The sequence below is a fragment of the Magnolia sinica genome, chromosome 3, assembly GCF_029962835.1.
Source record: "Magnolia sinica isolate HGM2019 chromosome 3, MsV1, whole genome shotgun sequence".
In the NCBI taxonomy this organism is placed as follows: domain Eukaryota; kingdom Viridiplantae; phylum Streptophyta; class Magnoliopsida; order Magnoliales; family Magnoliaceae; genus Magnolia; species Magnolia sinica.
This window is the reverse complement of record NC_080575.1, coordinates 39,180,828-39,197,396: the sequence shown is the minus strand read 5'-3', so window position 1 is coordinate 39,197,396 and position 16,569 is coordinate 39,180,828. Positions and strand designations below refer to the sequence as shown.

Here is a 16,569-nt window from a genome sequence, read left to right as displayed (position 1 = left end):
ATCTTCATTCTCCCTTTCACTTTCATCTTCCTCATTTAGAGTATCCTTTGAAGTTTTGAGGATAATATTTTTGGGTTTAGGAGTTTGCTTGAAGTGTAGTTCAAATGTTTGTAGGGAACCTACGAGTTCTTCTACTTTCATTTCATCCATATTTCTACATTCTTCAATGGTTGTAACTTTCGAATTGAACCGTTTCAGTAAGGATCTCAGAATTTTCCTACAGATTTTTGGAGCCGGCACTTTTTCTCCTAATCTACCCACGGAGTTACAAATGATATTCAGTTTTGTGAAAAAACTCCATGGAGGTCTCATTCTCTTCCATTCTGAGACTTTCAAATTGTGATGTTATGAGCTGTAATTTGGATCTTTTCACTATACTTGTTCCCTCATGGGTTGTTTCCAACAAGTCCCATGCTTCTTTAGATGTTCCACACATACTGATTTGATTGAAGACTTCTTATGACACAGCACAGTAGATAGCATTCATTGCTTTAGCTTCAGAGGTTTGTTTTTCCTTATCGAATGTTGTCCACATTTCTTTGGATTTCAGTTTGGTGATAGTTGTGCCATTTTCAAGTACTATTTGTTCGGTTGGTGGCACATATCCTTTTTCAACAATATCCCAAACATCATGATCCAAAGATCTCAGAAAGTAGTGTATCTTAGCCTTCCAGTATGCATAATTGGATCCATCAAATACTAGAAGTCTAGTTACAGATGAGCCCTCTCCTTTGGCCATATTACCAACTTCAGTTAAAATCACTCTCTAAGCGGTGAAGCCCTTAAGAGAGACCCTCTCTGATACAAATTAAAATTACGGTAATGACCGCTTTAATGGAAGTGGGAATATGCCAAGATGTCCTAGAGGGGGGTGAATAAGACTTTTTAGTATTTTATGATATTTTAAAGCCTATCACCCTATCCTGAATAAATATGCATATATCAGGATTTCTTCAATGTAACTCTAATAGCTTCCAAGCCAATTAGATGATCCAATCACAAAACTATTCAAAACATATATAAGACAAGAACATAGTTCATGATAAATGTGACTGTGTGTGGGTGTGATTCTACTTAGTTCCAGATAATCATGTGTTCATGCAATATGATAACATTCAGAGAAATCACATAAGTAATAGAAGTAAATTGCAATTACAAACACAGTCATTTTTATAGTGGTTTGACTACTTGTTTACTCCACTTCCGGCGAACGCACTCTACCCTTGAGTGTACCGGAACTCACTAACGGAGGTTTCAAATCAGGTTCACCTCAAACCAGTACAACCTACACTAGGCTGACTCTAACGTATCTACACAACACAAGTTTATGCCCCACACAAGAGCAAGGGTCAACACACAACACCCAACTTTTAGGCCACGCAGGCCAAGGATCCACACAACGAACCTACTAGTCTATGCTCCCATAAGCAAGGGTCAACACACAACACCCAATTTTTAGACCACACAGGTCAAGGACCTACACAAGGACCTAACAGTTTATGATCTCTACAGAGCAAGTGTCAACACAAAGCACCCCCGCGTGCACTTCCGTCGGAGGCCTCCTATAAGGACTTAAAAGGGGTGAGAAGCACCTTAGACTCAATCCTACAAAAGGAATGATCACAGGGGTTATCTAGACTCTAATGACTTACAGATAAGTAGATGAGCCCCATTAAGCACGTTGATGAAGATCTCCTCCTTTGATGATGAAGAATCTTCAGCTTCCTTGAACCGCAACTCAAATGATGTTACAATGTAAGGTAACGGGTTGGGTCAAGGTTATGATAGAATCCTACTCTATTAAATGTTTTCCTATAAAGGAGACTAAGCGATTCCAATCATCTATGCAGTCAAGGTATCCCAGCTTAATAATTTTCCATTAAGGTGGTAGCTGCAGGATCCTTGAATGTGGAAGTTCATTCCCCAATCTACTCTATTGATTATCAATGATGAGGGTGGATTGGAGGATGAACTCCCATGAGAGAAAAGGCTTAGGGTATATGATCTGGGTTAAAACACTCAGAAGTACTCTCTGTTTTCTCTACCAACAACCAAAGATAAGCTCTCTTTAAATAGGCAAAAAGTTCCAATGGATATAAAACAGTCATACTTTTGACAGAGTTCGATATCAACGAATCGAGTTTGATATCATCGAGCGTATACTTTCAATATCATCGACTGGCCACTCGATGATTCGAACTCAAACTATCAAATGCTTTTGAACCTTTTTGGCAACTGGTCGAGGAGATCAAACAAGCTTCGATGTCATCGGATTTCAAACTCCGATTTCATCGAAACAAAGTTCGATTCCTCAACATTTGAAAATGAGAGAGCAGATGCCTTTGAAACTTATCAGGTATATGATATGATCGAGGATCCTTTGATATCATCAAATTTTGAATATCGATGGTATCGATGGCAGTGTCGATTTATCAATAATTTTAAGAAATTTTTCTATAAGCTTGCTAGATAGTTTATGTCCAATTTCGATTACATCGACCACGTCTTGATATAATCAATATTTGAATATCGATTTTATCAAGGAATCCTCGATACAAGAAATATTTTACCTAAAAACATGCTGGGTTGTTTAGTGTCCCAATCCGATATCATCGAAGGTCTGTCGATATCATCAAGATTTGAATTTCAAGGATATCGAGGCTCTCTTCGATATATCAAGAATCACATGATTTGCCTTAGCAGTATATTGGACACAACTGACCAGATGTCGATTTTATCGAGACGTCTCGATGGACTCGAGATTCAAAATTCGATGATATCGAATAGTCCATCGATTTATCGATAATTCAGTCCAGAGTTCTTTGTAGTTGCTGGACATCAGAAGTCATTCTTTTGATAATATCGAGACAGTTTCGAGGACATCGATAACAGGGTTCGATTTCATCGAACCACGTGTCGATAAATCGACAAAGGCAGAAAACTTAAAGATTTCTCTGATTTTACAAATTAGTTTTCTCACCTAAAACGCTAGGATGTTTTATCCAATTTTAAGGGTTTTATATACTTGGTGTTTTGGGACATAGGATGTGAGGCTGAGGTTTACCTTTGGCGAGCTCGCGCACACATCCTGTTGAGGCAGACGCTTGAATAATCTTCCTACGGGGCTCCTTTGTCTTGTTGACTCAACTCTCACGCTAATTGACAAACCAAGGCACTTTCAAGGGTAAGCTCATTCTAAGGCTTCTCGCATTTCGAGCTCTCGTCCGTTGAGACATCACAACAGTCCAGTCCTGATCACCTTCCGATGCTTGAGGCGAAGCAGACACAACTCTAACCGTTGTTCGGGTTAGGTCATTTTTACTTGTGGGAGACTGAGTCTTGCGCCTCAGAGACTGGTCCGGTGCATATTCCACTATGAATCTGGTTGTAGTGAAATAGAAGTTCACCTTTCTCGTAGAGATTGCCATTGGTTATAGTTTGTAGTTTGATCTTTTCACCTTCAATACGAAACATAGGATTAAATTATAATTAATATTCAAAGGATAATGTAATCTATCTAGGAGATGAAGGGGAGGATGTTCCCACTGAGAGTCACCATTTTGGCGTCAAAAGACGCCAAACTACAATGAAAGTTCTATAACACTCTCAATGTTAATATCAAATAAGATAGTTCCCCAGCAGAGTCGTCATTTTGTTTCGAACAAGAAACAAATACATTCGATTTGGGAGAATTATCTTATTTGAACATAACAGAGAAAATGTATAAAGAACAATCATTGTTTTATTAATACTGAGTTTATTTATATCCTCTAATATCCCTTGATTCTAAGATAGATCATTTAAAATATAGGAATTGACAAAGTTCGAATGTCAAATCTGAATATCAAATTCGGCAGCATTTCAACTTGTGCTTTGATCATCTCTCTAAGATGAATATTATGCGGGTCTGATCATCTGATCTTCCCTTTTCGAGCTTATCCCTTATGCAAAAGGAGAACTTGAAGTGATGAAGATCAAACTTGATGATTTCGGCAGCATGTCGGCCCTTTGTTATTATTGGCTGTATAACAGCCTGGTTGCGTGACCCACGCAACCAACTATGGGTTTCGCGGTCTGCACAACCACTTTGCAACTTCTCTCTCTCCTACCTTTAACTTCCTCTGGAGCTCTAACCTTATTCCAAAATTCTTCCGATGCCCAAATGAGAGGGAGAATGGGGTATTTATAAGCTTCTACACATACAAACCCTCAATCTTTGTGCCATGGAACCCACTTTGTATCAGATCAAATCATCCATAATAGACTATTTTTTATCTTGTTTGTGCAACCCGCGCAACATATTAAGCTATTTACGCGACCCGCGTAACCAACTATTTATTGCTCAACTCATCAAGTTGTTTACGCGACCCACGCAACTAACCATTGATTCCGCGGTCCCCACAACCACTTACTATGATACTTAATTTTCTTCTTTCTTTCTCATTTCTTCATTTCTCCTCAAATCTTCTATCCCTTCAATCTTCTTTCATCTTTTTGGTGCTCCAACAAGGCCCTATAGTGTTTCAACTATTGGGCATTAATACCCTTTGTACAGCCCACTCGAGACTCAGATTTGCCTTAAATTTTGGCACATGGCCTAAAATTATATGGAGAAGATGGTGGATAATGTGGATTAAACAAATTCATCATGGTAGGGTCCACGTGTGGGGACAATCTAAATAGTCTTCAGCCCTCACGTCACTAGGCAATAATGCCAAAATAGGGTAACAATCAAAAGTCGTCGATCTAGTCCACCGAGAACATGTTGTTGTTTAAGTAGAAGTGTATAGAAGGTCTCGCGAGGTTATGGGTCTTACAGATTCTGATTGGCTTTCCTCTCGTTTGGGCTTCTCCAGGTGGTTTGGATTAGTTGTCCGACGCTTCCTGGCCAATCGGACGATGGTGGATGGAGGATCATCAGATTGTTGCGAGGACAATTCCTCTCGCATTGTCAAGTGAAAATGGGGAGTCGGCCGAGGAAATTGGCAGATTGAGATGGTTTTTTCTTATTTTCTTGTTTGGGAAGGATTCTTCCGTTTCTTAGACAGTTATGGAATTCGTAATGTAAGGAGTAACATTTTGTTAAGGCTTCCACACAGTCTACAATTTCAGTGGAAATAGTGCGTGTGGGCTGCGATCATTCCTTGTATGCATTAATCCTTTCGGACGAAATTTCAAGATGAATCAGATGGACGGTCTGGATTTCCTGTCTAATGTGATGGTGGCCCACACTAGCTATGGTGTGAAGCTTCCATTTTGAAAACGGTCTGGGCGAGAAGTCGTGAAGAGAGAAGGCTCTCTTCTTGAATTTCTAGGCCAAACGCAGTTTGACCGACTTTGACGTCTGGTGGCTTATGGCTATACACACCTTCGTGTACGTGCGGCTCCCATACTATAGATGTTGGGGTGATCTCATTTATACATAGGCATGATATAAAATTTCACGTTAAACCGATAGTGAGAATTACGTGATCTAGAATTCAGGGGTCTAGGTTGGTGACATCTTTATAATTATTGTTGATCTAAGAGTTTTGTCAAATCTAATGGTTCTACATGGTTGTAAGCATGTTTTTAAACAATTCTTATAAAAGAACTTATGTCTAAATCATTATGGATGAAGGGTTATTTGCTAATTCATTTAAAGGATGATTCATGTGTCAAATCACATGATGGATGGTCTTGTCTTAAAATCAACGGTCAAATGGCTTGATCTATTGAATAGAGATCATTCTCAACCGTTGGATTCGTAGCAGGAGATAGATGTAAGGTTATAGTTAGATTGGTATCATACATACATAAGTATTACGTTAAATTTCATAGTAACACTCAAGAACTTTCAATACTCGGGTATTAAAATGTTTGGGTTGTTACAAATTTATAGTTGAAGTTGAATCTAAAGTACATGCACTAAATTCTAACAACGTAAGAGGACGCTTCGACAACTAAGGTAAGGATTTCTTATCCTTTAAGCTTACTTGATTTAGAGATGATATTATCCTGACATTTATATGCTTTCATGACACTGTGAACTTCCTCGTATTTGTTTAATTTATCCACAACAACTATTTATCCTTAGGGAATAGTGGTTAAAGTGTGATGTTACTCGTCCATGGCCTTTCAGAATTTATGTGAAGGTTTCCCTTTAAGTTAACATTAAATTAAGTTGAAGTAAATTATCTTTCCTTTTAAATACTCTCGTGTCTTGCAATTATTTAGTTTATCATTAACAATTATCTACCCTTTTGGGAATTATGATATGATGTTAATTACAAGTGATCTTTATGAATTTATACGGAGCAATGGATATAGGCCTTACCCTTTCCTTTATCAATTTGTCAAGTTAACCCTTACTACTATTCTCTTTATTGAGTTGGCTATTGCTACTCTCCTTGTTATTGAGTTGGTCATTGTCTCTCTTCAATTTGTTGAGTTAGTCATTTCTATTCAATAAAAGTCATTTCTACTCTTCTTTTATTGTGTTGACCATTGTCACTCTCCTCTTTATGAGTTAGTCATTGCTACTCTCTTCCTTACTTTACTAGCCTTGTACTATTTACCTTTGAGGCTTGTGCATGTGTCTTGATATTCCAAAATCCCCATAATTCGTCTACCGTTCTTTATAAGTGCAAGTGATGTGTTGAGAGGTATCACAACTAGTTATTCAAATATTTCATTATGGACGTAATGTGCTATAGGCAGAGGCCCTCTTGGTCGACGCGTAATTACGTGGGTTTTAGGTGGTGGTGCATAAATCGATATAAGTAATTTGGAATGTGTGTTACATCACTTCCGGAATTGGATGTCGCAAATAGTTGCTCCAAGAGCAAATTATGTCATATAATTTATCTGACTCATGTGTTGTGCCGCCTTGAGGTGTTTATGTAAATCAACGGTAACATTGGACATGCCGGTAAATCTCCGTAGTATGAGAATGCAGGACAATCCAGGTTTTTTATGAATCGTATTCCATATTATAATGATCATTATGTATGATGAACCGCACATGCTTTGTCAGGCATGCATCTCATGCAGGTTGCTTGCGCATACTGATAACCCTCTTAGAAGTGGAGTACGAGACATATCAAAACCTTTACATTGCTTTAAATAGATTTAAATTAAAGTCTGTGAAAATTGAGTTTTCAGAATAACTTGATAAGTTGGATAAGTACGTATGTTGGCCGAGTACTCCAGATCAAGAGTTAACTCCATCTAGTGTGGTCATGCATATTAAGACAAGTATTGTAAAGCTTGGGTTATTTAGTACTAGTTAGGTGGTCACTTAGTACTTAAACGCCTATGAGAATATTACTATGATCCAGCTGGTCATACGCTTCTAATTCTTTTGATCACGATGTTTGGTTTTGATTGTTATTAAGCGAGTTAGATGGATAATTTTTTCTCGAGCCTATCCCATAATGTGATTGAGTGGGAGATGTTGGACATAAGCTAGTGGGGCCCACTGGTGGGCAATCACTAGTGGACGGGTCCCATGAGGTTTGGCCTATTTTTTATTAATCATTTTTCTTTCTTCCGTTTGAAGTTGAATTTCAAATTCAATTTTAAATGAAGATTTAGATGAAGAGATAAGAATAAGACCGGATAATTTCTGGTCTCATTCAAACTCTTCATCCTTCCCTATAAATGGGAAGAGGCTCTCTCATGAATTACACATTAAGCAACAACTAGAGTTAAAAGAGGAAAATGAGATATTGATATTTGTCCATCTAACTTGTTCTTGGGACAATTTAAGTCATGGATCGTAATCCGAGACTATCTATACCGTAGAATTGGAGGGGTGATTGACCCATCTGCTCTAATAATGGCTAGGTAGACCGCTAGATCTGGACCGTTCATCTTCGGCTTTGTGGAAGTCTAATATCATGTAGACCGTCAAATCTTGAGGGCTCACTCGTCCGCATAGACTTTCACTCTACACTTGGAGTTGTTAACCGTTAGGTTCAATCACCCACCCTTCAATTATCGCCTTATAATTATGAACTTCTAGAAGGGTGGAGTAAAAGACTATTTTTCTTAAAATCTCATCATATAGGTTTACACTGGACATATATGCTTATTTTAGCTCCTGGGGTTAAAGTTTATCATTTTGAATCGAACCAGTACGTATCGATTTTGGCACGCCCTCGTGGCCGAAAATAAACTGAGTGATGAAGAGCAACGATTGTATTTTTCCTTATTTTTCTTTCCTTTCCCCGTAAAAATGACTCTCGGCACTCTCTGCCTCACGGCACTCTCTATACCTCACAAGCGCTTATGGTAATCCTAAATCCCATCATGAACAGCACAAGAGCACAGGAAAAGAAAACAACGGTAGAGCGAAATCAGGCCTAGATTGAATCCAAGCCGTTGCTCCGGACGGTGCTCGGATGGTGTGTTTGTCGATCATCAAATCCGGTATTATTGGATAAACTCCAATTCGTCCAAAAGAATTAGAACCTAAGGTGGTCCAACGACTTGGATGGGAGCCTGGGTATCAACCATCACACTCTGCCAGAGTATGATCAAATGCTGTGGTGGAAGCGTAATGGATGATACACAGGTACTTAGAATTGGATACGTGGCATACAAACTCGTCAACTTAAACCGTCCAAACTACGGACCCAGTATAGATGTGTCATGAAAAAAAAAAAATTATTTATTTGATTATCTAACTTCTAGATAGGTGGATATTTGTTGAACGGTTAAAAATAAACAATATCCATCAATCAGTCTTTCTTCCACAAACAAGTGGCCACAAATCTTAGGTCAGCATTGCTCAATCAATCTAATCTTTAAACTCTGAGTTGGCGATTGAGGGCTCCATATTCTAGTCGGTTTGTTTGAGTTAATATATGCCACAGCTACAATTTTTGAGTGCCTAGGAGCTCACCATGATGTATGGAATTGATCCAGTCCCTTAATCTATTTTGCCACATCATTTTTAGGTTATTCGGACAAAAAATAAGACAGATCCGATGCTCAAGTGGACCACACCATAGAAAGGATTGATGGTAATGACGACAACTGTTGAAACCTTCTTAGGGCCTACTGGGGCATTTATTTTCCATCCAACTTGTCCATAAGATCACGTAAATCTGGACGATACGAAAACACAAATGTCAGCTTGAACCAAAACCCATGGTAGGCGTTTAATTCAAGCTTTTTGGTGAACTTGAGCCTTGGATCCCCTTATTTCCTTAAAATTGTATGACAAAAATGGATTGATGGAGTGGATAAAACCCATGCAAACACCGTCGCCCCTCGAGCCTTGGTTTTCAGCCGCGGATTGGGTAACTACCCTGTCTGTCCTAATCTCAGCACAGGTCGGGAATCTGAGGGTCATGTACTGTCTTAGCCATGTCTGTCCATTTTACCATATACTCTCAGGCAGAATCCCCAAAATGAGGGAGACCCACCGCTGGGATTAAACGCCTACCGTTGAAAAGTTGGTGGTGGGTCATAAAAGCTATGGATAAAGCTGATGGTTTTACTTTCCCTTCTACGTGACATTATGAACAGGTTGGATACAAATTAATAGACAAGGCAGTACGCCTTAACAAGGTTTCAACAATGGGCATATAATCTCAGCTCTTTCTTATGGTGTGGTCTACTTTACCATTGGATCTGCGTCCTTTATGGGCTTCTAGTCTAAAATGATAGTACAAAATGGATGAACGGTGTGGAGAAAACCCATAAATATGCTGCGCCTAAGAGCCTCAGCCTGTGCGTGGGACAGCCGGGGTAACTACCCAATCCGGGTCCATCTCCACGTGCCATTATTTAGCGGTTTGTCGTATGTAAGAGGGGTAGTATAGTAATTATCACTGCACCGGGCCTCGCGCATATCGTCTCGTTCTATTATTTAAAGGGTGTTGACTAGAGTAAGATGTGAGTGATCCCCAAGTCGAATATAGCGGACACGCCAAGGTTCTCAAATTCTCAGGAAAACTCCATTTTATCTTCTTCTTTGAAGAAAAGAAATGGAAGAGAAGGCGATTATGGTGATGAGTCCGGCTACACCTCCGAACGTTGCGACTAGGCCAGAGGTCTTTAGCGTTGAGGCAGGTGGGCCAAAGGCAATGAGCCAAGCACATGAACATGTGCCAACTTCGGCTCATACCATTGATCATGGTCAGTTCTGCATCCCTTATTTATCTTATGTCTTCGAAATGCTATTGCAATTGGATTTGATTTTATTTTTTTTCATTTAATCAAAGTGGACCGTTAAATACTGTCCGACTACCGTGGATCATGGATAGTTGCCAAATCACCCTAGTGGAGGAGTGTTACACTTATTTGATTAAGTGAAGAACAGGCGCACTAGTTGAAGGACTACCTGGAGAAGGCGAAGAAGAAAACTGCATAAAGAAAGATACTAGAAAAACCTTTTGGGGCAATCTTTTGTTCGCTGGCGATCCAGTATCTCACGGCGTTCTTCTAGTACGTCATCTATTTTTTCTTTTCTTCATGGACTCACTCCTCCATGTAGTCCTTGAACAGGTGAACCCGTTCTTCGTTGAGGGCCTACAAATGAAGATTAGACTGAGTTTGGCCTTGCCGTCATCATTTTGATTCCGTTGATTTACAAATGGACAACTAGATGAATGGATAGATGGATGTGGTTGTATTTTGATTTTTTCTTGTAATTTTTTAATTTGTGTGGGCTTGATGATGTTGCAGATTCATGGGAACAAGTGGCCCTTCTTCTAGTGACGGGCTTCAACTGTGGGTACATACTGACTTTTTCTAACCTAATGCTGGTACCTTTGGGTTGGGCATGGGGCATGGCTTGCTTGGTTTTTGTGGGTGCCTTTTCTTTGTATGCCAATCACCTCTTGGCCGGATTTCATGTCATCGACGGCCACAGATTCATCAGATACAGAGATCTCATGGGCTTCGTGTTTGGTAAGTCCTCTTGCTTTTTTCTTGCTCTCTTTCTCAAGTTGAGATATTGAACTTCTTTCTCAAGTTGAGATATTGAACTTAGTATAAGAGGAAGTCTGTGGTATGCTCGAGTAGTCGGTTTGGTTCAGTTGTTGATATAATGGGCCACACTCTATATTGCCTATTGCATCGCAAATGTCACGGATGGGAGAATCTCTATAGCCTTCATGTCGTGGGCAAGACATACAACAAGTGAGGGTGACGCAGGGATGAGGGTGATGAGGTTGAATCCATAAGGAAAAAAAGCAACGAAAATAGAAAATAAATTATATAAAATTCGGAATTAGATTGATGAATGAATAGACGAGTTGACACCCCCTTTAAATAGAGATACTAAGCCATGGAAGAAGTTTCGGAATTAAAATACAAGTAAAACTCTTAGAATTCACAACTTACTACATATAGTAAACTTACTATTTATAGACAACCATGATCTCTACTAGTGTGCATAGTTTTCTACCAAAAATATTAAGTATCTTATTTGGCTGAACCATGATGTCCTCTTAATTATTCTAAGCAGGTTTCATGTTGGGCGAAACTCTTAAAGCCAACAGAAGAAGAGTTATACTCAAACTAAAATTTACCATATAGTAAAAACGAAATATAACCAGGATTTTGACTGACCTGATGGTATTTCGCAAATTTGATGTGAAAAACCTGGCATAGCGAGGTTGGGTGGTTAAACTCGCTCATCCTACCCCAAAATCATATATGGTACGTCTGGATAGCCCATTCCAATTTGCAAGATACATCCGTTTTAAATTATGACGGTCCGGATCACCTTCGCTTCTGATCGGACCCTTTCTGATCCATCTTAGCCATGAAACTATTTGCGACCCGCTCTACATTGTTCAGAGGGCCTGTCTAGTGGGACCATCAAAAAAAGCGTTTGACGCCTAAATGCAATTTTAAGCAAAAATTCATTTTCGCGTTGTGTTTAGACGCATATTTGCAAAGCTCATACGATCAATAATCACTTGCTGATGCAAGTACCCTGCGGCACCTGCTGCTACATGGAGTTCCTGCAACACAAGGAACTTCCGCGTCCCCAAGTAAGGTTACAATGATGGGAGCGGATAAGGTGTGAGGGTGACCGTGGGGCCCACCTTTGATGTATGTATTATATATCCACCTCGTCCATCCCTTTTTGGAGCTCATTTTATAGCATAAACCAAAACATGAAGCAGATCCAACTCCATACGGACTACACCGCATGAAATAGTAGTGATTGACCATTAAAAACGTCTTGTGGGCCACGAAAAGTTTGGATCAAGCAAATAACTTTCCTCTTTTACCCTTCAGCCACGTCTATGTGACCTTTGCAATAGGTTGGATGACAAATAAACATTACGGTGGGGATTATGGTGTGCCCTAAGAAGCTTTCAACGGTGGGCATTCGATGACCACTGTTTCCTACGGAGTGGTTCACCTGTGATTTGTATATGCTTCAATTTTGGTCTTATTCTTTAAAATGAGCTTTCAACATGGATAGACGGCATGGATATATAATACATACGTTAAGGTGGGCCTACGGTCGTGCTCGCACCATGTTCGTTGAGGCCGGGCCGCACCTAATCCGCTCGCTAGAGTGATAGGTTTTCACTCTCCAACTGTTTTGGAAGCGGACTGCTGTAACTCAGTAGGCGTACTGAGTGAACTCTGTGGGTCCACCATGGATGTATATATCTCATCCACACTGTCCATCGGTTTTTCCAGATCATTTCAGGGAACAATTTCTAAATCAAAGCATATCCAAAGCTCAAGTGGACCACACCACAGGAAACAATGCGATAATCACGTCCATTGTTGAAACTTTTTCAGGGTGCACAGTAATGTTTATTTGTCATCCAACCTGTTCACGGAGTCACAATGACAACACAAATATCAGGTTGATTCAAAACATTTGTGGCCCCGCAAAGTTTTCAACAATAAGCGTTCAATTCACACTTTCTTATGGTGTGGTCTGCTTGAGATCTGGCTATGCTTCATTTTAGACTCATGCACTAAATTGATCTGTTAAAAAGGATGAATGGTGTGGATAAGACGCATACATCAGAGGATGAATGGCGTAGATACGACGCATACATCAGGGGGGCATACAGTTTACACAGTACGCAATGCAATCCGCTTCCATCACTTTCTTGCAGTATGTCCCACTTGATTAATTGATCTGATTCATTTTTGGGCTCTCATGAACTGGCAAAACTAATGAACGGACTGTATTTCATACCGACGTTGTGGTGGGCCTATAAAGCTCTGTCCCAAGCACTATCCGGAGAAGATGTTGCGGGAAACTGGTGTGCCCCACTTGCATTTGTTTAAAACCCCTTCCCAAATTCTAATAATCGTCATCCTTTACGGCAGTTGACTTTGAACCAAATGTTTTATCTGGCCCATGATTTAATACTGTGGACCAATGCCAGCTAAAAGTCTGGATCATTGTTATAAAATATTGATTTTATATATATATATATATATATAAAGACTTTGAAAAATGTCTTTTTTCATGGTTTTGGGAATAGTCCCACATTAAAAAAAGAGAAGAAATTTTTTGGATATATATGGTGAAGAGTAGAGTATTATAATAATTACACACATAGTCCAAAGGAGAATGGAACTCCCAACACGGGCTCGGTGCGAGGGCGTTGGCATGTGAGCCAGTATGCCTCTAAAGGCACTAGTTGCGTACTTTGTACTTCGAGGGTCTGGATGGATTTCCAAACCATCACAACACACACCAATACAGCAAGGTTGACCAGTGCAGTGGTGTTATTCACAAAAATCTTCTTCTCTCTTTTTCTTGTGGGATTTTTTTTTTTCTTTTTTTTTCTGTATTTCTATTAGACTGTGTAACAAAGTTCCACTAGTGTACTTTTGTGTTTGCTGAATGCAGACCCACATTAAGCTCATCGTATCATGAAAGCAGTTTACCTGTAACCTTTCAGCATACTCAATTCACTTGAGTAGAGACAAATAACACTTTAAGGACAACATTCTAAACATACTTCAATCTGTCCTTATTTCAGATCAACTTAAATTTTTTAATTTTTATATTTTACAGAAAATATTATTTCTATAAATTTCGAAACCATCACATGGGAGGTGAGTTGGCCGAATACGGAACTTGTTTAGCTAAAAACAAGAATCCTTTTAAGTTTTTTAGCTAAAAACAAGAAAACTATTTTCCAAGTTGAAGTTTGATTTGTGGAGCCGGCCACGTTGTCGTTACATGCCGTTTCAATGAATTTGCACTAGTTGTACATGATTCGAATCGGTACTGATAGGGAAAGCATTTATTCCGTACTCGGGCAGAGCTTGATGGTTGACACGCAGGCGGTCATAATTTGGCCACGTGTCGTCTACTATCTCAAGCTGAAACGTCCAAGTTGGGGGACCCAGAAATTTGATTGTTTCAAATCATCCAATCCTCCAATTAATGAGCGCTTGTTGCTGTACTGGACAGCCAGCTGTTTTTCGTTTGGACGTGGACTGGGCAGGGAGGCGTGGACGCGGATTGCCGATTGCCTGCTGACAGCTACCAGACGGTGCTTTGTGGGTTCCACCATAATGTATTGTGTTTAATATGCTGTCAAACGATTTTCACAGCTCATTTTCGGGCATGATCCAAAACATGAGACAGATCATAATCTCAGGTGGACCACCCAGCAGGAAACAATGGTGATTTGAGTGCTTACCATTAAAAACTTACATGCGGCTACAAAAGTTATGGATAAGCTGATTATTTTTCCCCCTTCGTACAGGTCTTTTTTATCTGATTAAGTGGTGGACGGAAAATAAACGTTATACACCGGGCTTACGAATTTTGTACTGGTGGGTGTTAGATCACCGCTACTTTCCTGTGTTGCAGTCTACTTGAGATTTGGATCTGAGTCGTATTTTGAGCTAATGTCTTAAAATAATGATCCAAAGTGGATGGATGTAGTAGATCAAATAGATATTTCATTGTGGGGCTCACAGAACACCTTACGGTTGTGCCATGGCTACTAGCAATCCGCTTCGTGACTGTACTACATGACAGAAAAAAGTCCAAATTGTATGCTTACGTTGAAAACTTCTCGGGTGCCACGAAAGTTTCGTATCTAGTTAAAGAATGTATTTTCCCTTCATCCATCCAGGTCGTGTGACCTTATGATTAGGTTGGATGATAAATAAATATCACTCCAGGCCCGAGGAAGGTTGTCAACGGTGGACCTCATTATTGTTTTCTGTGATGTGGTCCACTTGAGATTCAGATATATTTTAATTTTTGGCTCATGCCCTAAAACGAGTTGGAAGAATGGATGGACGGCATGGATTAAACGCATACATCATGGTGTGGCTCCACGTCTTCACACCACGTTAAAGGGGTGAGCACCTCATTACACAATCCGCATCCTTTTCATTTATACCGCCTACAGTACCGTTCACAAATGTCCTGAGAGCATGTAAATCAAACATCACACCCTACGAGAGTACCTAATTTTTCTTTTTTCTTTTTTTATTTTATTTTATTTTTTCATTTATTTATTATTATTATTTTTCGGAATGGAGGACACGTATGTGAAGAGGGAGCGGATTAGATGCGGCCCTGATCCAGCCAGGTGGGTGCAACCATGACTGAAGGGCCACTTGACGTATGCGTTGTATATCCAGCTTATTTTGGGCATGGCCAAAAATAAAATAAAAAATGAAGCAGATACAGACCACACCCCAGGAAACAGTGATCGGTGAGCACCCATCATACAAAACTAACCTGGTGGAGACTCCACCGTAATGTTTATTTGCCATGCAACCTGTTGATAAGATCACACGGGCTTGAATGAAGGGACAATACAAATACTATCTTATCCAAAACTTTTGTTGCTTCAGGAAGCTTTTAGTGGTGGGAATTCAATCCCTACAACGTGGTCCATCTCGGATTTGTGTCTGCTTCGTTTACTGGCCCATGACCTTAATAAGATGGCAAAACGTATGGACGGTATGGATATACAACTCATACATCTGCTAAAGGTCTACCCAGTGCTGTGCAGTCCTGTCAAAGGTCAGAAGATACTTTTAGATGAGTGTCCTCACATGGTCTGATCCATAGCTAGAAGGGGAGTTACTTGATACTCCATCCGCGCTAGTCGCTGATACGCAGGCACTTCTTGCACGTGAAACACTAACTAAAAATAAACCTGCTAAACTTCTAAAACTCATCATCCATTCCAAAAGTCAAATTGGTTTCACAGTGCTAAACTTTATCTTGTGTACACTTCTTTGTTGAAATAAGATCACTGGATATTTTCATCTATAGCCATTCAGTAAAAGTGTACAAATTCTGAATTACTTTCCTGCGGTGTACACAATTTCTAAGTAATGAATACTATTATTCATAACAAGCTGTCAGGGTAGCAATGTTTATCTCATGGCTAAAATACTTAAAAATAACTTCATAAATTTTACCAAAAACTACTTGATATAAAATTTACATTTGATACACCTTTTTCAAGAGGAGATTTCAATAAGTTACCTATTAATGTCGTGATCATTGGAGTACCTTCCATTAGATTCTTTTAGTGAAAGATTGAGTAAGTCACGCGGGCAAAAATATTAGGCAATTGGTTGCGCCGATCCTGAACACCCATG

The 16,569-nt window shown here is 39.6% G+C and overlaps 1 protein-coding gene across 2 annotated transcripts in view; it reads left to right on the top strand.

Moving 5' to 3' along the window:
* The first annotated feature begins 9,875 nt into the window (after nt 1-9,875).
* LOC131239827 (proline transporter 2-like) overlaps nt 9,876-16,569 on the top strand; it is a 135,186-nt gene continuing 128,492 nt past the window's right edge. For both annotated transcript variants that reach the window (XM_058237704.1, XM_058237703.1), the window contains exons 1-2: nt 9,876-10,128; nt 10,678-10,902. In XM_058237704.1, coding sequence (XP_058093687.1) covers nt 9,978-10,128; nt 10,678-10,902 — 376 coding nt within the window. In that variant the 5' untranslated portion in view covers nt 9,876-9,977. The remainder of the gene's footprint in view (nt 10,129-10,677; nt 10,903-16,569) is intronic.